Genomic DNA, 19,842 nt, shown 5'->3' on the forward strand with positions numbered 1-19,842 from the left:
GAAACAAGTTAAGATTTGGGGGATGAAATGAATGTATTTGCATGTGAAAATACATGAGTTTGGGGAGGCCAGGGGCAGAATGTAGTGGACTGAATTATGTCCCCCAAAACTCATTGAAGCTTGAATTGTGTCTCCCAAGTTTCATGTATTAGAAACATAACCCCCACTGGGGGAAATCCTATTATGGTAATTGAAAGGTGGAGCCTTAAAGAGCTGACTGGATTATAGGACTGTGCAGTAGTGAATGAATTAAAAAAGGGGGTCAGGGGCACGGTTCTGAGGGCTTTGAAAGAGAAGGAGGGTCTGTCTTTCTCTCTGCTCTTTCTGCTTCCACCATCCTGCAATGTGAGACCCCTGGGTCACTGTAACCACCACCAGATGGACTTTGGACTTCCCAGCCTCAGAAAATGTAAGCAATAAATTTCGTTTTCTTCATAAATCACTCAGTTTGAGGTATTTTGTTATAAGCAACATAAACGGACTAATATGTAGTCCTGATGTGCACTGATGGGCACATCTCTGAGGCATTCTTCACCACACTGCACACTCTCAGACGAACCCAAGTTGAGTGGTGGTCTATAAAATACGTGACCAGTACTCCCCAAAAAGTGAGGTCGCAAAAGACAAGGAAAGACTGTGGAACCATCAGGGACTAGAGGAGACTAAGGAAACACGTGAAGTAAATGCAAATGTGGGATGCAGGGTTGGATCCTGAACCAGAAAATGAACTTTAGTGGAAAAACTGGTCAAATCCAAATAAAGCCCAGAGTTTAGTTTTTTGGGTTTTTTTTTTTTTTTTGGCAGCTGGCCAGTATGGGTATCTGAACCCTTGACCTTGGCATTAATAGCACCACATGGTGTTTATAGTACTGTACTGATGTTAACTTCTTCCTTTTGATCACTGTACTATGGTTATGTAAGATGCTAACACTGAGTGAGGTCAAGTGAAGGTTATAAGGGAACTCTACTATTTTTGCAACTTTTCTCTAAATCTGAAACACACAAAAAATCACCAAGACGTTGACTGTTAACATTCCTGGCATATTTTCCTCCTGGCCGTTGTCTTGCACAGGGTATCGTTTTATGCTCCACCTATGGATTCTACTCCACAATGAGGTTTCAGAGACATCACTACATTTAAATATCATGACAGGCATCATCGCCCTCATTTCATCAGTAAAGAAATTAAGGCATAGAGCAGGTCAATAAAGGCCAGGACTGAATGTGAATGCGGTCCCCTGATACCAAAGTCTAGACTCTCACTTAACACTCAGTTCTTTAAGACTAAGTTCATACTAAGTTCATACAGTTGTTCATGCATGCATTCATTCAAGCATGCCAAGTGCCTTCTGGGTGCCAGCCCTTTGACAGACCAGGGGGCAGAGAGTTTAAAAGGCTATGGCCCCACCATCAACCAGCTTCCATTCTAAAGGTTTTACATCTGCAGCCCGGGGGCCCAGCACACAACCTGGCCTAGCATGGCTGGATGGGACAAGGTGATGTGCCCCTTTAAGAAAAGACTCACTGCTCAGCTGCAAGAAGTGTACTGGCTGACACTGACTGGTTGTTAGCGCTTTTAGGGTCCATCTCAGCTTTCAGATTGAGGTCACACTTCTCCGGTGGACAGTAACTAAGCAAGGCAGTGGTATAAGGACCTCTTCCGGGCCGAGCCCGTGGCGCACTCGGTAGAGTGCTGCGCTGGGAGCGCGGCGACACTCCCGCCGCGGGTTCGGATCCTATATAGGAGTGACCAGTGCACTCACTGGCTGAGTGCTGGTCACGAAAAAATGACAAAAAAAAAAAAGGACCTCTTCCACCCAACAGATAACTCCTCTAACAGGCAGTTAGATCTGGAGCTCCTTGCTGGGCAAGTATCAAATCCGCTTCGTGGTTTGGTGGCGCCCTTTACCTAATCCCACTTCCTTCCCTTTTGCACTCCTAACTCCATCTCAGCATCTGCTTCCCAGAGGACCAACCTGCAACAAGGCGTTCGGTAAGTGAGTGTGAACTTCCCATCAGTTCATGTGGGTGGCCTCAACCCAGGGACAATGGTAACTGTCCACTCTGGGGTCCTCTTTGTCTACCTCAGCCTGGTAAGCCCCCAAGGGGCTGGAGGCTGTGGACGGAGTAAAAGGCTGTCCAGGGCCTGCACTCCCTACCTGGTCTTTCTACGTGGCACACACAATCCTCTGTCCATCCAGCTATCAGACCTGCCAAGAGTGTGACAAACTCATGCTTCAAGTACCTTGAGGACCATGTGAGGATCTGTGTGTGCCCTGGCTCTCAGAGGAGGTGGAGGAAGCTGCTGCTCTGGTAGGTTCAGAGGGGCATGGAGTGCCAGGTGGGTGAGGGTGTGTGCATGCCTGGCTCGCCTGGGTGCGGCTTGATGAATGTTTGGGTACAGGTGGCAACTGTCACATGGCCTGGCTGCGGGCTTGGGATGAAAGCCAGTTAGGCGGGCTGTGTCAGGTACATCTACTGATTGCATTAAGAAAGTGGAATAGAGCTGGAGCCCAGGGAACCCTGTGCTTTGGCAGAAGATACTGGGGAGAGAGGGCTGATTTTCAAAGGACTTCCAAGGCCTGTGGCGCTTCATGGAGCTAGGGTCCAGGGCAGGGAGGGCTATGCCCCTGGCTTGGCTGACTGGCTGGAATAGACAGATGGAAGAGGGGGTGAGGGGCTCACTGGGTGGATACCTAAGTGAGGGGGTCATGGGTGGCCAGGAGCTGAGACTCCCAAGACCAGGACCTAATGGGTCAGGCCTGTGGTTTCCACATGCCATGGAGAAGTGTCTCCTCAGTCTCATTTTGTATCTGTGAAATCATCCCCTCTCAAATAAATGCATAATTATTACAATTTAAAATGTTCATCTATGCTGAAATATTTATGGATGAAATATCATAATGTCTGGAATTTACTTTAAAATAACCTGGGAGTGGGGGCAGGTTTATATGGAGGTAGATAAAATCAGACCCAGCCTCTGGGCTAGCCCGTTAGCTCAGCTGGTTACAGTGCAGCCTTATAGTCCCAAGATCACAGGATCGGATCCCTGCAACAACCAGCCACCAAAACAAAACAAAAATAAATAAAATCAACCGCTAGTGGTTAACTGTTAAAGACAGGTGATGGGTACATACAAATTTCTTTTATTCTCTTCTCTCTACCATTATGTATATTTGAAAATTTCCATATTTAAGCTTTAAAAGTAAAGTCCTTGTTAAAAAAAATGACTGCCCCACTACCAGCACTTTTGGGACAACACTGTAATATCACAATCCAAGCTCACTTCATTCCAGTTTTTATTTCCTTCTTTTTAAAAACATTTTTAATTGTGGTAAAATATACATAACATAAAACTTATCATCTTAACCACCTTTAAGTGTGCAGCTGAGTGGTGTTAAGCACATTCACGTTGTGCAGCCCCCTCCAGAACTCTTTTCATTTCGCCGTGATACAGTTCTGCAGTGATTTTCCCCAGACTTCTCCCACCTGCCCCCGATGCCCTGACTCCCCACCCCTGGCCATAAATAATTGCAGCTGAGTTCCAGAGCAAGGAACCCTGTTAGCAGCCTGAGTAGCAGCTCATCCTGGACTTGACTATGGGGCTGGTCCAGGTTTGTGGTGACCAGCTGAGCTTTTTGGACTTCTGGGGCAGGTTTCATGCTGGAGTCCTGGCTGGCTCCTGCAGGTCTGAGCTCTCTGCTCCAGGGCAGGCACCTGAGCAAGTCCTGGCAGGTCTCAGGTTTCATCCCCGCCTCCTGCCTGGGGCCACCCTGGTCACCCCTGAGAGGGAGGGCCGAGGGTAGGGGGGGCAGGAGAGGTGAACAAAAGATCCTCCCCAGCTCTTGTGACCCAGGGAGGGTAGTCCAGGTCCTGGAGTCCACTTTGACCCCAGGGTGTGAGGGCAGGAGAGCCCGGGTGCAGGGTCCTACTGCCGTGGCCACAAGAGTCACAATACCCCCTCCATGACACAGCTCTCAGGTTTAGAACAATTTTGAAGTAACTGGCAGAAGCTAGGGTAGGCAGCAGGAGCTACCTGTTAGCCTGCTCTTTGCAAGGTCTGAAATCTTTGGATGCTGCCTCTCTAGGAATACACAGCTCTCCTCCCTTAGGCTGAAGCCTCACCCAGCTCCAGGGGGTCAAGAGAGGACAAGGGAGGGTAAAGAGTGAAGGGCAGGCAGGGAACACATAGCTGTCAAGTCCCTGTATGGGACATTTCTTTACCTGGGTTATGCCATTTAATCTTCCCAGAGATTCTCCCTATTTTACAAATGAAGAATCCAAGGCTCAGAAAGGTCACCAGGAAGTTATGGACCTGGGATTGAGAATCAGGGCTGCCTTTCTTCATTCTCTTCCTGGTTAGAAAACAGCCATGAACTTGCATTCTTGCAGATGGTGGGTTGGAGCTGAGCATGGCCATCCAGGAAAAGGATAGGGGAGTCTGGACATGGACTGGACTCTATGCACTCAGGGATCACTGTTTCCTGGGGGGACAGACAGGTGACCCGCAAATAATGATCCACTGTGACAAGTGCCAGTGCAGTGAAGAAACTGAAAAAGCCCAGAGCAGCAATAGAGGATGGAGTGATTAATTTTGCCTTGAGGTTCATGTCCCACCTGCGGTACCAAAATAAAAAAAAAATTTGCCTTGAGGGTGGGAGAAGGGGCCTTGCAGACAGTGGGGGCTTTTGATGGATTGTCCCAACAACCAGACTTTACAGATGAGGACACAGAGGCAGTCCCCAGAGCGAGGCAGATGGCTGAGCCTGAAGAAGTTTCAGGACTAGTCTTGAAGCTGGGACTCCAACTCTCAGGCAGAGGAGAGTGGGGACAGAATGCACGAGCTAGAAGGCTCCTTCTGGGGCAGAGCAGGGGAAAGCTGGGCGGTAGGGAACCCAGGCAGCCTGTTGCAATAGTCAAGAAGAAAGGTGATGAGGCCAGAGGTGGTGGCCAGAGAGACGGGGGAAATTCCTACTCACCGTGGGTCGCTCCAGGATTTCAGTCCTGGCCACTCACAGACAGCTTGGATGTATATACTATGCAGAACAGGAAAACAGACACAGGACAATGAGCATGTATGCTGGACATGGGCAGCACACCGCTCTCCCAGCCACTTCAAGAAAGGCTTCATGCCAAGCACTTTGTCCTTCTGACAAACTTTCCCTGTACAGAGAAGGGAGAAGGACCAACTAACATTTACAGACACCTACCATTTGCCAGGCACTGTGTTGGGTGCTTTATGGATGCTAGTTCACTTCATCCTCCCATCCAAATTGTGTTCCCCTTTTGGAGATGAGGAAACAGGCTCAGAGAGAAATCGAACTGTCCAAGGTCAGCCGATTCAGGAAGTGGGTGCATCCAGGGAGCTTGGTTTCACTTCCCCTGGCTCGGGGCCCTAAGTGCCTCGCCCCTTGGCATCTGGGCAGCATGGCTCCCACGCCAACTCCTTACGAATGGCAAGCAGCCCCAGGCAGGGGTGCCCTGAAAGCCCAGGAGGGTGAGTAGAATTCACTGAATACAAGCCCCACCCCTGCAGGAGGCTGCCTCTCCAGGGCTGTTCAGGCAAGTGTGGGGACAAAGGAAAGAGGCCTGACCTCCTGCTGACTTCTGACTCCCACCTCTGTGCAGCCCCTCTTCTTTTCTCAAAGGCCTCAGAAAGGCAGATGGAAGTCTAAGGCCAAGAGGACAAGGGTGAGAACAAAAGGTAGCCTGCATGGTGAGAAGGAGTGAGGTTGAACAGAGACCTGTTGTAGTCTGTTTCTGTTGCTCATAACAAAATACTTGGAACTGGGTACTCTATAAAGAAAACAAAATAAGTCCACAGTCCAGGGAACAAATCTGGTGAGGGTCTTGGTGGTGACAGTGACCCAGGGATCTCACATGGCAGAAAATGGTAGAGCAGAGAGAGACTAACCTCATTCACCCTCCTTTTAAAGCCCTCCAAACCACGCTGTGCCCACCATTTTTAATCCATTTACTTTGGCATGGCCCTACAATCTAATCACCTCTTCAAGGCCCCACCTTTCAATTACCATAATAGTATTTTCCACCCTCTTAACACTGTAACAGAGGGGGACAAGTTTTGGAGGGACACTAAATCCAAGGCACCTGTCTAGGTGGCAAGAGACCCTGCTTCCAGGGCCAATGCTGCAGTAACTTGCTCTGACATGTGTTTTGGGGTCAGTGGATCATGTCCTTTCTCTGGACCTCAGTTTTGCATCAGAGGAGATTGGACTGAGGATACCCAAGGGTTCAACATAATGCTCTATGGTTTTGGCTCAAGAACGTGCAGAGGAAGGCATGAGGGTGACAGCTGCATGAAGAAGGGAAGAGGTGGCACTTTCAGGATTGGGACTGAAGCTGCCTCTCCCCTGGGGCAGCTGGTCCCCTCGGCCTTGCCCTACTCATCCAGGCAACCAGGGAGACCTCAAAGGGCTCTGAGAAGCCAGGTAGGAAGGAGTATCTGCCAGGCCAGCTCCCTAACCTCTGGAAGGGAGGGTGCTCTTTGCAGCCTGGAGCCCACAGCCTGTGCAGAAGGTGGGGACACAGAGCCTGGTGCAGGTCAAGGGGCTGGAGGCCTGAGCTTTGTTTCCTTGAATGACATCTTACTAGAAGGGTGTAGCCAGGCTGCGGTCTACCCCTGTCCTAGGCCACTCAGCTCTACGTCCCAGCCTCCCACCTGCAGCTGCTCTTCTCCGGGTGTTCAGTCACTTTCTCAGCGTTCCATTCAGTCAGAACCTTCCCAGGAAGAGAAGGAAGGCAGGCTTGTGGCTCCTGAATCTGAATTTCATCAAAACTTATCATTAACCCCCTCCCTCTCCTCCTTATGCAATTTCATGCCAAGTCAATTCCGCTTTCAAACTATATCATGAATGACCCCCATCTTGTCTTCCCCCCACTGTCCCTGCCCTCCCTGACCCCATTTCTTTCCCCGAGACTCCTATAACCCAGTCTCCCTCCCTCAACACCTCAGAGTACCCCATAACCTGTTCCAAGAGGCTTTTCTGGGTCTGCTGCAATGTGTCACCTTTGATTCTTCTCTCCCACTACCTCTCCCACCCCCAGGGTTTCGGCCTCACTAGTAAGCTTGTCTTCACCTAAACACACCCTGCCTTCTCCAGCCCTCGGCTTTGACTCCATGTGAAGCACCCTCCTCAGTGGAAATGCTGCACAAGTACCATCCTTCAGGTACCATCTCAAAAGCCACTTCTCCAGTAAAGGCTTTCCTCAGGTCCCCAAAAAGGTCCAATTTGTCCTTGCTCTGAAACTTTATCTGTCCTAATGAATGAACTTTACCAGATTGGGAGCTCCTCAAGTGCTGAGACCCAGAGTAGCTATTAATGCGTTTTCCTAAATAGTTAAGAGTTGTGAGTTCCAAATAAGTGCCTTGTGCTAATTTAAGATAGAGGAACTTTGGTCAAGGGAATTTGCGTCATGAACTTGGCAGGCCTAAGCAGGACATATCCAATTGATGTGAGAGCCCTAGGCCTTAACTAATCACACCTTTTTGAGATATTACCTTCTGGACTTGGGAGGACTTGACTGCAACTCTTGAATAAGGACACATCAATCACAACAGACCTCGGACACTACATCACCGAACAGCCAAAAGAGTACTTAAACAGCAGCATGACTGACTTACTTCACTGAATCTGTCAGCTGTGGCAGGTTGCTGGCCAGTTGGTTGGATCCTTGGTCCAGTGGACGGGAACAGATTGTAATTGACATTTCTTGGTGTGGGCTACTCTCACACAGAGGTGGAAGCCAGTCTTGTTGAAGCCCACGGGACCTTTAGCCCATGAGGGTAAGGACCCTTGAGCGTTGCCTCTGCCGCACTGAGGAGGGTCCCAGATGTATGCTGCTTTCAAGCCATGTAATTGCACTCCATCAGAGGTATCCAGATCCTGGTGGCTGTGAGCAAGAAAAGAACTTTGTGCCGGACATGTAAAATTTCTGACTTGTTCCTAACAGGATAAAGAATAGGAGTTGTGTACAGTATGCCCTTAAGGGATCATTTAGGTTAGGTTAGAAGTAGGCTAGGACATAGAGTAATTGAAAGTGAAAGTGTGTTATATGTGACATGTTTGATCAATAAACCATGTGATTCGAGCATCCAACACCTTGGTCTCGAGAGGTCCTTGCCTACCAATAAAGATCTGCGTGCAACACAAGTCGTCTGAAGTCTGACACTTTCATTGTTAGGAAATTGGTAAGAATAGCATAGAAGGCAAGGGGTTGCAAACCAGTGGCCCATGAGCCAAATTTGGTCCATAGATGATGTGATTTTTTTTAACTGAGGTAAAATTTGCATAACATAAAATTAGCCTTTTTTTTTTTTTGTCTTTTTTGTGATCGGTACTCAGCCAGTGAGTGCGGCGGGAGCGTCGCTGCGCTCCCAGCGCTGCACTCGCCCGAGTGCGCCACAGGCCCGGCCCTAAAATTAGCCATTTTAAAGCTTACAATTCAATGGCATTTAGTACACTCAATGTTGTGCAAACACCATCTCTGTCTGGTTCCAAAACATTTTCCTTATCCCAAAAGGAAATTCCATACTCATCAAGCAATCACTCCTCATTTCTCCCTCCCCACAGCCTCTGGCACTAATCTGCTTTCTATTTGAATGGATTTACCTATTTCATACACGTGGAACCATATCACTTGTGGCATTTCGTGTCTGGTTTCTTTCACATAGCATAATAGAGGTTCATCTACATTGGAGCATGTATTAGCACTTCATTCCTTTTTATGGCTGAATAATATTCCATTGTGTGGATATACCCCATTTTGTTTATCCGTTCATTAGTCTTGGACAATGTAAGCTGTTTCAACAGTACCGCTGCGAACACTGATATACAAGTACTTGTTTGAGTACCTGTTTTCAGTCCTTTTGAGTTCATACCTAGGAGTGGCATTGCTGGGTCATATGGTAACTCTTTGTTTAACTTCTTGAAGAAGAAACTTTAACTTTCTGAGTTTGAATGCCTTTGGGTGTCCACCTCTGCCTCTGTTTTTATCTCTCCCTATTGTCTGACACCCAGCCCGTTTGACTCATTTACATTATTTGTCTGGCCCCGAAGGCATCTAAATTTGCTGCCCCTAGAAGGCTCTGAAGGCGAAAAAACAAAAAACTAAAGCAAAACAAAAAAAAAGCCAACAAAACCTTAGTGCGCAATTCAGTCTCTAACTATGCCGAGACCTCAGGTAAATCTCTTCACCTCTCAGAGTACTGCTTTGGCTCAGCATCAAAAGGGGGAAATAATGCTTACCTGACAGGAGGCGGCGAGGATCTGGGAGGTGATGGACCGAACGCGCCTCTCTTCAGAAGCTGTTTAGTTCTGGAAACAGATAGGCGGGCGACGCCCGGAGGAGGAGCAGGAGGAGCGGGCGGGCTGTGCGCCCTCTGGGGCCTTCGGTCGCGCTCGGGGCTGCGACCCCGCCGGGGTCCGAGCCAGTGCGCACAGGGCTGCCGCGGCGCGGGACGCAGCCTGCAGGGGTCTCGCGGCACCTCGGCGGGCCGCGGCCGAGCAGCGCGTCCGGAGCCCGGGCGGGGCTCAGGTTGGGTTGCGGGTGGGCGGGGGGTGCTCTCCGCCCCCGCCCCCCACATCCGGGGGCCGGGGCCGGCTCTGGGCTCGCCGCGTGCCGGTGAGTCAGGCCGGGTTTTCCCTCCGCCTCTGGGGCAGGCGAGCGAGCGCCGCAGCGTTCGTACCTCCCTCGCCAATCCGGCTCCGGCGCCTGCCCGCCCGCCCGCGTTTTCCCGGCGCCTGCCGCACCGCCGCTCCGGCGCGGCTCGCATTCTCTGCCGGACCCCGTGCCTTGGAGGAGGGTTCGAATCCGCACGAAGGAACTGCGGCGCGCGAGGGCTGCGGAGCGGCGGGCCGGCGAGAGCGACGCCGGCATGGTAAGTGGGGAGCGCTACGAGCCGGTGGGGGGAGCTGCACCCGGAGGGTGGGGCGGGTCGCGGAGGTATCGTTTTCCCGGCGTTCTTGGCCCAGCCCCAACCCTTGCTGACCGAGGCTCCCGTCTGAAGTGGGCTGGAGTGACAGGGTGCAGTGTGCGTCCAGATGTCCCCCGTTCCCGGGCACCCAGGAGCAGGATCAGGGACCGACCCCGACGCCCTGCTAGAGGGACAGGCGGCAGGTTACGCTCCTCCGCAATCCCTGCAAGAGCGCTTTCCTTGGAGCCTCGCTTGGGACCCCAGCGCCACGGCTGGGTGGGGCAGGCGTCCTTGGCGCGGGAATCTGACCTCGGCCTCCGCCCCCCGCCCAGCCGTTCTGGGCAGGCCCCAGGGAGGAGCCGGGAGGAGACGCCCACCCCCTCAACCCACCCCGGCTCCTCAGGTAGCTCGAGGACCTCCTGCAGTTCTGGGGAGACCTCCTCGCCTCTGCCACTGCCTTCCGGGGGGAAATTCCGTGGGGATGTCAATCTCGCCTGCCCCTCAGCCTTCCCCGTGAGACCTCTCAGTTGCTCTCTCCCGCCCTCTCCCTGAATACCCACTTCCTCCCGCACCTCCCTGCAGGGTCCAGGCTGCAGCTACGGTCCGGCGGATAGGTTGCTCCTACGTCTTGGTGGCTGGAGCACCGTTCCAATCCTGGCCACAGCCTTTAGCTAAAGTGAGGGGCAGCCTAGGGTCAAGCCGAAATCAGGGCTGTATCCAGAAAGAGAACTGAGACCCGTCGTCTCCCACAGGACACCCCCCACCCCCACCCCAGGATTGGGCCGGGCTATCCTGGGAAGGGAGCAGAGGCAGGAGGCAATCCTGGGCCCGGTAATCAGCCTCCTCCCGGGGCTCTCCCAGACAGGGCTCCTCTGCCTACTGGCTGTGTGTGGGTGTGTATGTGCGAGACTGTGAATGAATGTGGCCAGGCTGCTCCCGCCACCGCTTCAGTCTTCATGCGAGCAAGCGTTTCCATTATTCCTGACCCGGGGAACAGGCAACAGGGATTCTAGGCTGAGGTGACTGCCATCCCTGCAGATGCCCTTGGGAGAAATAGGCATGGGGGGCTGGACAGTGCCCATGGAGGGGAACCAGTGCAGTAGTGAGGGCCTTATGGATGGAGTTGAGATTGTCCTCACCTTGGGATCTTGGACAACTCACTTCCTCTTTCTATGCCTCAGTTTCCCTGTCTGCAAAATGGAGTGAGGGTCCAAGGTCCAAGGTTCAATCCCCCCCCAAAATGGAGAGAGGGTAGTTGCTGTCCTGCCTGCCCCCACAAGGCTGTTGTGGAGATGAAATGAGATAATGTAGTGGAAGGGCTGAGAAAAACTAGAGTGCTCTGCAACTGTGAAATGACTATATAGTGATAAAAAGAACCGCTCCTGCAGGGATTAGCTGCCGGGATCTGCCTTCTCAAGTGTCACACAGTGGGGGTAACATATGTCAGCCTCTCTGTCTCTTCTCTGGGCCCCGCTTTCCCACTGCCCCTTCTTTTGGAGCTGGGACATTCCAGTCCCATTCCTCAAGGCAGCTGCAGACACACCCCTCAGCAGAGCTGATCCTCCAGCAGGTGGTGGGACCCTCCCCCAGGGCCAGGGCTCAGGAGGGGCTAATCACAGCCTGCCCATGGGGGGGGTGGGATGTCCCACTCCAGAGGAGATGTAAGCTGGGGTCTGGGAAGGCTTCTAAACCTTTCTCCTATGCAGCTGAACATGACCTTAGGCACGTTATTTCACCTCTTAGGCTGGCTACTCACCTTCTGTGTATGTTGTGAGATGTGATAGTGCTCTGTGTCTGGCCCTGACCCAATAGGGCACCCACTACCCATAACAGATGCTGAAATGCCCCCCGTGTGTCCTCTCTTTCTCTGCTTTGTGCCCAGACAGCCCCATTCTCCTGTCTCCACCAAGGGTTGATCCAAAAGAGATACCCTTCTGTGTTCAGGGCTTTTAGTGCCACACTAATCTAGGGGGCCAGGAATGAGGGGTTGGCTTGGGAGGATGTGGGGAGTAGGAGTGAAGGAGCTCAGTTGGGGCCAGCTGGGACCTGTAGAGAATGTGCTTGAGTGGCCCAGCCAAAGCCTAGTCAGCGGATGGTAGGGGGTTTCAGCTCCGTGCAGAGCTCTGGGCCCCAAGGCAGGCAGGGAAGCCTAGGCCTTTGGAGGGAGCCCTGGCTTTTTGCTCTGATGGCCCAGTGAGGCTGCAAGGCACTTGTCTCTCCTCCCCCACCAAATCCTCTCTGGCCCAGCCTGCACAGCTGCCCTGGCCTGACACAGGCGGTCCCCAGACTTCCAAGCAACAAGAAGGAAGGAATGTTTGTGTTGGGGAGGGGGTGGAGGTGAGGGGGTGGAGGTGAGGCGGACCCCTTTAGAAAAAGGGACTGTCCTCAGACTGAGACCTGTGCAGGGAGGAGCCTCCTGAAAGCTGGGGTCCTCTGCACTGGAGGGGGAGCTGATAATACTGCCAGAGAAGTTACTCAGGAGGGGCAAAAGGTGGAGGGTGGGGGCCTAAAGAAAAGCAAAGGAAAGGGGCTGCCTGTGCTCCCTTCATACAAGCTCCATAGCTGTTGCTGGTAGCCAGTCCCACACTTCTCTCACCGTTAATACACACGCGCGCACACGCTCAGGCACATGCTTGGGACCTGTGTCTGGACTGGGAGCTAGGGAGGACACCTGGGTCTTCATGCTGGGTTGTTCCTGTGTTATGTCTGTGTATCCTGGAAGGTGCTTAGTGCTGTGTGGGTGACCTTGAGCATGACTGTATGACTGTGTCTGCTATCGGACATGACTGTCCATCTGCACCGTGTCCTCTAACATAGGTGGGACTGACACATAACACACAGTGTTACATGTGTAGTTGTATGCTCTGTTGTGGCCCCTGGCTACCTCTAGTTCAAGGACTCTCCCCTGGACCTGAGGCCCCTCATAGGAAACATGAGGTGTCAGATTATCTCTCCTGGAAGAGAGACAGGAAGTGAGCATCTGCCCAAGGGAAGGTGAGGCAGCGTGTGGGGGGTGAGGTGGGCGTATTTAGCTCCACTGCCAACATCCCTGCCCACACTGCCTTTTACCTCCATTTACCACAAGCCCTTTTACCTCCATTGTCTCTCTAACTGTCACAATCACCTTATAAGGAAGACAGGGCAGACAGAGTCAACCCCACTTCAGAGGTAGAAACTGAGGCATAGATAAGGGTAATGCATTAGTGTCCCAGGTCCTGCAGAGAGGGGATATGTGGGCAAGCTGGAGACGAGGCTGTCTGCTGTCTCCTCCCTGAGAAGCAATGACAGAAGTTCAGTGCACTTTGAGACCCAGTGGTGTCTCGCTGAGTGGGCTTGCCTTGGTGAGGCATGTCAGATGGGGCAGGCTAGATGCTCCAATTCCAATTCTTTTGGCTGTGAGTGATGACATCCTGGGTCCCCACTAGACATTGGCAGCCATGGCTTTGGGATCCCAGCCATCCTTACCCTGACAAGTTCTGTGACCTTGGGCAAGTCAGTTTACCTTTCTGAGCCCCAGTGACCTTACCTTAAAAAGGGGATAGTAGGGCCGAGCCCGTGGCGCACTCGGGAGAGTGCAGCGCTGGGAGCACAGAGACGCTCCTGCCGCGGGTTCGGATCCTATATAGGAATGGCCGGTGCACTCACTGGCTAGCGCCGGTCACGAAAAAGACAAAAAAAAAAGGGGGGGGGGATAGTAACTATGTCACAGGACTCAGTGAGACCCCTTCGCGGGGCCACATCACTGCAGGAGCCCAGCATCGTGATTCCTTACTTGGATGAGTCCTCTGAGCTTGTGCAGACTATGACACACACCCCCAGAAGGGTTTGAACCTGTTCAAACGGGGCTGGGCTGTTGTGTACAAACCCAGGCTCTCCCTATCTCAGGACTGGGGGCTGGGAGGGAAGAGCTAAGAAGGTTATTTTTGCCCTGGGTGAGGCTGAGGGCTGTAGAGTGGGGGAGGAGGGATCGGGTCCCCACCTTCCCTCCCACTCTAGAGAGCTTTGTCTTCCATAAACACAAAACCTGGAAATGGTTGAGGAAGATGGAGCTTCCTAACAACCATTGTTTGGGGTGGGAGTAGGTGTCCCGGAAGCATATTGGGTGGGTGGTGGGGGACTCGCCACTATAGCCTGCCTGCTGGGCATCTGCTGGGAATGGGAGCAGCCACTGGTGGGTGGGAGGCAAAGTAGGTGGCAGTTGTCCATTCCATGGGTCTTTTCTGAGCACCTGCTGTGGGCTGGGCACCAGATCCACTGGGGACTAGGTACATTGTGCCCTCCCTCCCAAGTGGGGGGTGTAGCACAGGTGGGAGATAGTGCATACCCTGGGCACTTGGTGGCTTTATGTGTCTGACTAAGCTCAGCTTGGGTCAGCCTGTGTTGACCCTGCCTTTAGGCCAGGCCCTGGACTGGGTGCTTTGTCATGTTAACTCACCCATCCTCCTAGCATCCCTGAGTGATAAGTGTTATCAATGCCATGGTATAAATGTGAAGAAGCCAAGGCTCACAGGGTTAGTGGCTTGGTTAGAGGTCACATACTAATTGGCCCCACCCGGTTGAAGATTTAAGGCCCAGAGGGGGGACTTTGGAGTAACAGCATATGCAAGGGCTGGCCGGGGTCCAGCTGCCCCCTCCCTCTGCCTCCCACCACTACCCAGACGTGAACACCTGTTCCGGAAATGGTGGCCATTGTTCACGCCATCCTTCCTTCCTCCCCTTGGGCCCTTCCTGTTTGTATCCCTTCCACTGTAGTCCCCAGCCCCACCCGTGCCAGATGTTTCCCTTGGGGAGCTTTGACCCTTTGCAGAAAGAGGGGCTGAAATGAGTTATCCCTCTCCCAAGGGAAGGAATAGAGTCCCACTGTCTCTGGTTTGCCGTGCCCCCTCCTCACCCCACAAATTTGGTGGGGAGCCTGCCAGGAGATTGAACAAGGTTGGGGTCAGATAACCTGAGCCTGTCCTCTTTAGCCCTTTGCTGGCCCTGTCCTGGGAGGAGGGCCCCTGTCTTTTGCTGACCCACCCCCATACCTTTGAATCTCACACAGGCCCCTAGCTAGAGCTGTCTCTTTGGCACCCCAGCTAGAACACCATTCCCTTGTCCTTAGACTTATTTGGCCAACAGTGTTAGATGGGCAGGTGGTTTGGGGCCTGTACCCCTTTCTTTTGCCAGTCCTGGGATTCTCTCTAAGGACCCACGCTCGCCTCTCCTGGGCCTGGGCCAGGTTAGGGTGCTAACACAGAGAGCAAATACCTGGTTTTAGGGCATCAGGGGAGTTGGGCAGCAAGTGCCCACCTGCCACTGATGGAGCCTCCCAATTCCCAGAAGCACCTGCCTGTGCCCTGTTGAAACTTCATGGCCACAGCCCCTGCTAGCATTGCCATGGGCAGCGTGGGCAGCTTGTTGGAACGGCAAGACTTCACCCCTGAAGAGCTACGGGCAGCACTCGCCGGGTCCCGGGGCTCCCGCCAGCCTGATGGGCTCCTCCGGAAGGGTTTGGGCCAGCGTGAGCTCCTCAGCTACCTGCACCTCCCCAAGAAGGACAGCAAGGCCACGAAGCGAGCCCCTCGGAACGAGCCAGCCGACTATGCCACCCTCTACTACCGTGAACACCCTCGGGCTGGTGACTTCAGCAAGACTTCGCTGCCTGAGCGTGGTCGCTTTGACAAGGTGTGCCTCTGGCCATGCCCTTCACATGGCATGGGCAGATTGGAGACCCTGATGCTGGGATGGGATGGGAACAGGGCAGGCTGAGATGTGAAAATCCTACTATGGGCTGGCCTGAAGCTTGGTCACTGCCTGCTAGTGGCCTGTGCCCCGTGCTTTCAAAGGGGCTGTGGGAGCATCGGGAGGGTAGAGCAGAGCAGTCAGCTGGGGCCTCACTCTTGCCCTCTCTTCCTGGCAGTGCCGCATTCGCCCATCAGTGTTCAAGCCTGCAACAGGTACTGGAAAAGCCTTCCTGTCCATGCAGAGCCTGGCAGCCCACAAGGGCCAGAAGCTGTGGCGCAGCAATGGCAGCCTGCACACACTGGCCTGCCACCCGCCCCTGAGCCCAGGACCCCAGGCCAGCCAGGCCCGTGCACAGCTGCTGCACGCCCTCAGCCTGGATGAGGGTGGCCCTGAGCCCGAGCCCAGCCTGTCTGACTCCTCCAGTGGAGGCAGTTTTGGCCGCAGTCCTGGCACCGGCCCCATCCCCTTCAGTTCTTCCGTGGGCCACATTAATCACCTTGGGGGCTCCCTGGACCGGGCTGCTCGGAGCCCCAAGGAGGCTGGACCTCTGGCTGTGCTGAACTGTCTGCCAGAGCCACCGCCCCCCTACGAATTCTCCTGCCCCACTGCTGAAGAGGTGGTGGCCATGCTGCCCGAGACCTGTGAGGACTTCAAGAGGAGCCTCAGTGATGAGGATAGCTCCAGCCCCTTCACACAGGTGAGGGAGCTACTGCGCTGCGGTCCTGTGCTGTCCCGTGGCATTGGGACATGGCCCAGACAGAGGGGCCCCAGCCAGTTCACCCAAATGGCTCTGGGCACAAGAGAATAAGAAAGAGGAAAGTCTCTTCTCTGTCCCACATCCCACTTGGCAGGGATGTCATGTCACTGGTGGCCCTTGCTTGGCAGTTGTATGGGAAGGAGGGAGAGATGTTCCATGGGAGGGCCATGTGTTGAGGACGCTTGACCTCTGGGGGGCGTCCCCAGTTAAAGTTCATGTGTGGCTGGGCCCTGGGACTTATGATGTTGGGGCACAGGACTGGAACTGTGGCTGGGTGGTCCCGGTGGAGAGCTGTGGGAGTGCAGGTGGCTTGCTCCAGGAGGTGGGGCCGCATTTGGATATCTGAGCACAGTCCATGCTGGCCCTATCAGACGCCTCTTCCCCTTGGCAGATGCTAGAGGAGCGCCAGCGGCTGTGGCTATCTGAACTGAAGCGCCTGTATGTGGAACGGCTGCATGAGGTAGCCCAGAAGGCCGAACGCAGTGAGCGCAATCTCCAGCTGCAGTTGTTCATGGCTCAGCAGGAGCAGCGGCGCCTGCGCAAAGAGCTGTGGGCCCAGCAGGGCCTGGCCCCCGAGCCTCGGCCCCCCGGCCCCCTCCCAGAGGGTGATCCCAGCACCCGACCAGAGGAGGAAGCCCGATGGGAGGTGAGATGTGACCAGGGGCTCAGAAACTTTACCATCCCCGTCCTCTGCTTGCCCCCCAACCAGCTCCCTATACCCCGCTTTGCTTGGCTTTTATCCTGTTCCCTCTTTCTGCACTCCCCCCTCCCAGGTGTGCCAGAAGACAGCGGAGATTAGCCTCTTGAAGCAGCAGCTGCGGGAAGCCCAGTCGGAGCTGGCGCAGAAGCTGGCTGAGATCTTCAGTCTGAAGACGCAACTTCGGGGCAGCCGGGCACAAGCCCAGGCCCAGGACGCAGAGCTGGCCCGGCTGCGTGAAGCTGTGCGCAGCCTACAGGAACAGGCCCCTCGGGAGGAAGCCCCAGGCAGCTGTGAGACTGATGACTGCAAGAGCAGGGGGCTGCTGGGGGAAACAGGAGGTAGTGAGGCTGGAGAAGGTGCTGAGCAGCTGCGGGCTGAGCTGCTGCAAGAGCGGCTCCGGAGCCAGGAGCAGGCACTACGCTTTGAGCAGGAGCGGAGGACTTGGCAGGAGGAGAAGGAGCGGGTGCTGCGCTACCAGCGGGAAATCCAGGGGGGCTACATGGACATGTACCGCCGCAACCAGGCGCTAGAACAGGAATTAAGAGCGCTGCAGGAGCCCCCCACGCCCTGGAGTCCTCGGCTGGAGTCCTCCAAGATCTGAGGCCAGTGGATGGAGCTGACAGTGGAAACACTGTCAGAAGATTCCCTGAGACAACCAGCTCCTCCCTTACACTGGTCTGAGGCAGAATCTGCATAGACCAGCCCAGGGATGGAGAGGCCTGCCAAGAAGAGGGATCCAGTGGGGTCATGGCTGGACAAGGTGCTGGAGGCAGGAGCCAGGACAAGGCCCTCCTGGCAGAGGAGTACCAGGCAGGGCCCAGCCCTGCTCCCTGGAGTTGGTGTGGCCCAGGGAAGGAGGTTGGGGAATCAAGAGCCCTATGATGCAGAAGGGCAGGCTGAGGGAGGTTGGAGATCTGGGCTGAGGCTGTACTGGATGGAAGGAGGCTGAGATGGGAACAGTGGCCTCCTCCGGAATAAAACCACGTTTTCTCTGAGGAGGTCCTGGTGATAATGTTGAGCCTCTCCTTGGCCTGAGTCCAGAGCATCAGTGGTGGTTGAGGTTGGGGGCCACTAGCCTGGGCTGTAGCTCCTCCCCTGGTCATGGTCGGTGAAAGGGTGTGCCCTGCTCCTGACTGTTCAGCTGCCAGACATGCGTGTTGGAGTGAGGAATCTTCCTCCTTACCCCAGCACCATAGTTCCTTAACTGTCGTGTAGGCTGAAATTTCTTTCTTCAGTACCAGTAGGTTTTTCAGAAAGAACAATACTAGGGAACTCCAGGAAAACAAAAGGGTAAGTCAACCAAAGCATTTAGAGAACATGAAATGTTCTCTTGGTAGGAAGTCTGGGCCTCTGGTGCTCAGTTCATTGCTGGGTTTGGGGCCAGCCTGACAGCTTCCCCTGAAGCATCCAAAGGTTCCAGTGGGGCCCTGCCTCTCTCAGAACCCACCTCCTATTTTTCTGTTTGGCTCTGGTGTGTTCCCTCTGTAGGGGTGGGGGACCATAGGAAGGTGCAAGAGGAGAGGCCGGGAAAACTTGTAGGTCACATGGTAGAGGGCATTCACCACAGCAATAATGTTCACCACAGCAATAATGGGAACATTTCCCTGGAAGCCATGGAGGACTGTGGGGTATTTTCAAGCATGGGATGAGGTTTGATTGATTTGTATTCTGGAAAGCTCTCTCCCAAGAGAAAGCAGTCCCCACCCTGTTCCATCTTGCACCAAGTTCCATGACTGTTGATCTCTGCTCTCAGCTAAGGCTGGTCCCAGGTCCCACACTCACCCCTGGCCTCAGAGGTCTGGCTTCCCTTCCGGGCCTTTGCTGCCCTCCTGAGTGGGTGGCCTGGAGCAGAGACCCAGTCTGGCCGTGCCAGTAGTGTCTCTTCATGCAAGGGAAAGCTCAGCTTCCTTAGGGATGCATCATTGGATGCTTACAGTCTGCCAGGTGCTGTGTTGGGCCCTTGTGGGCATGGGGGCACAGATTAAGTTAGATGTGCTTCCTGATCTGGGGGGGGGCCAGCACAGAGATACCTGCGCTCCAGTCCCTTTCCTGCTAGGGCAGCTCGGGGAGCCTCAAAAGGTAGCAGAAAGCTCCAGGTTCTTCCTTTTGGCTGTGCTCGGGTCCTCCTGGGTGGTGCCTGGCAGCCCCTCAGACCCAGCAGCAGGGGTGTGTGCTGGGCTGTGGATAGGGGTTGGCTGGTTGTAGACTATGGAGCAGGAGCTAGTGGACTCCGCCTTTTTAGAGTGCAGAGTGGGGCATGTGAGTTGTTTGCCATGAAGATGGTGTGTTTATGGCCCTGTGAATGGTAGGTGTGTGTAGAGCTTGTGGGTGTGTCTGAGGGGGTGTGTTTGGGGCCTCCAAAAGCCAGCTCCCAGGTTGGAGGCCAGGAAGGCAGTTTCCTGCCTCCTCCCTCTGCCCCATTCCTTCCCACCAAGCCCCAATCCCTCTTAGAACTGACCAGGTATGGGTGGAGCCTGTGTCCCAGACAGACCCCTGGCCTAGCTGAGACCCATCTAGGCTCACACCTGAGCTTGGGTCCCCTGCCTTGGAGGGAGAGGAGGAGTACCAGGCTTAGGTTGGCCAGTCCCCACAAACCTTGGTACCTACAATTCCCATTTCATAGCCCCTCCAAACCAATGTCTCTCAGCTAATGGCCCCTCCAGAGGACCTCCCCCCCAGAGCCAGGTGCTGGCCTGAAGTCTGGATCACTTCCTCTCTGTGGCC

The 19,842-nt window shown here is 54.2% G+C and overlaps 1 protein-coding gene across 1 annotated transcript; it reads left to right on the plus strand.

Moving 5' to 3' along the window:
- The first annotated feature begins 9,692 nt into the window (after positions 1-9,692).
- Positions 9,693-18,078, plus strand: N4BP3 (NEDD4 binding protein 3). The gene is made up of 5 exons (XM_063087269.1): positions 9,693-9,898; positions 15,257-15,601; positions 15,837-16,358; positions 16,810-17,064; positions 17,192-18,078. Exons 2-5 carry the CDS (start codon positions 15,287-15,289, stop codon positions 17,717-17,719), a joined length of 1,620 nt encoding a protein of 539 aa, XP_062943339.1. The 5' UTR covers positions 9,693-9,898; positions 15,257-15,286; the 3' UTR covers positions 17,720-18,078.
- The last annotated feature ends 1,764 nt before the right edge of the window (positions 18,079-19,842 follow it).

Source organism: Cynocephalus volans, chromosome 2, assembly GCF_027409185.1.
Source record: "Cynocephalus volans isolate mCynVol1 chromosome 2, mCynVol1.pri, whole genome shotgun sequence".
Lineage (NCBI taxonomy): Eukaryota > Metazoa > Chordata > Mammalia > Dermoptera > Cynocephalidae > Cynocephalus > Cynocephalus volans.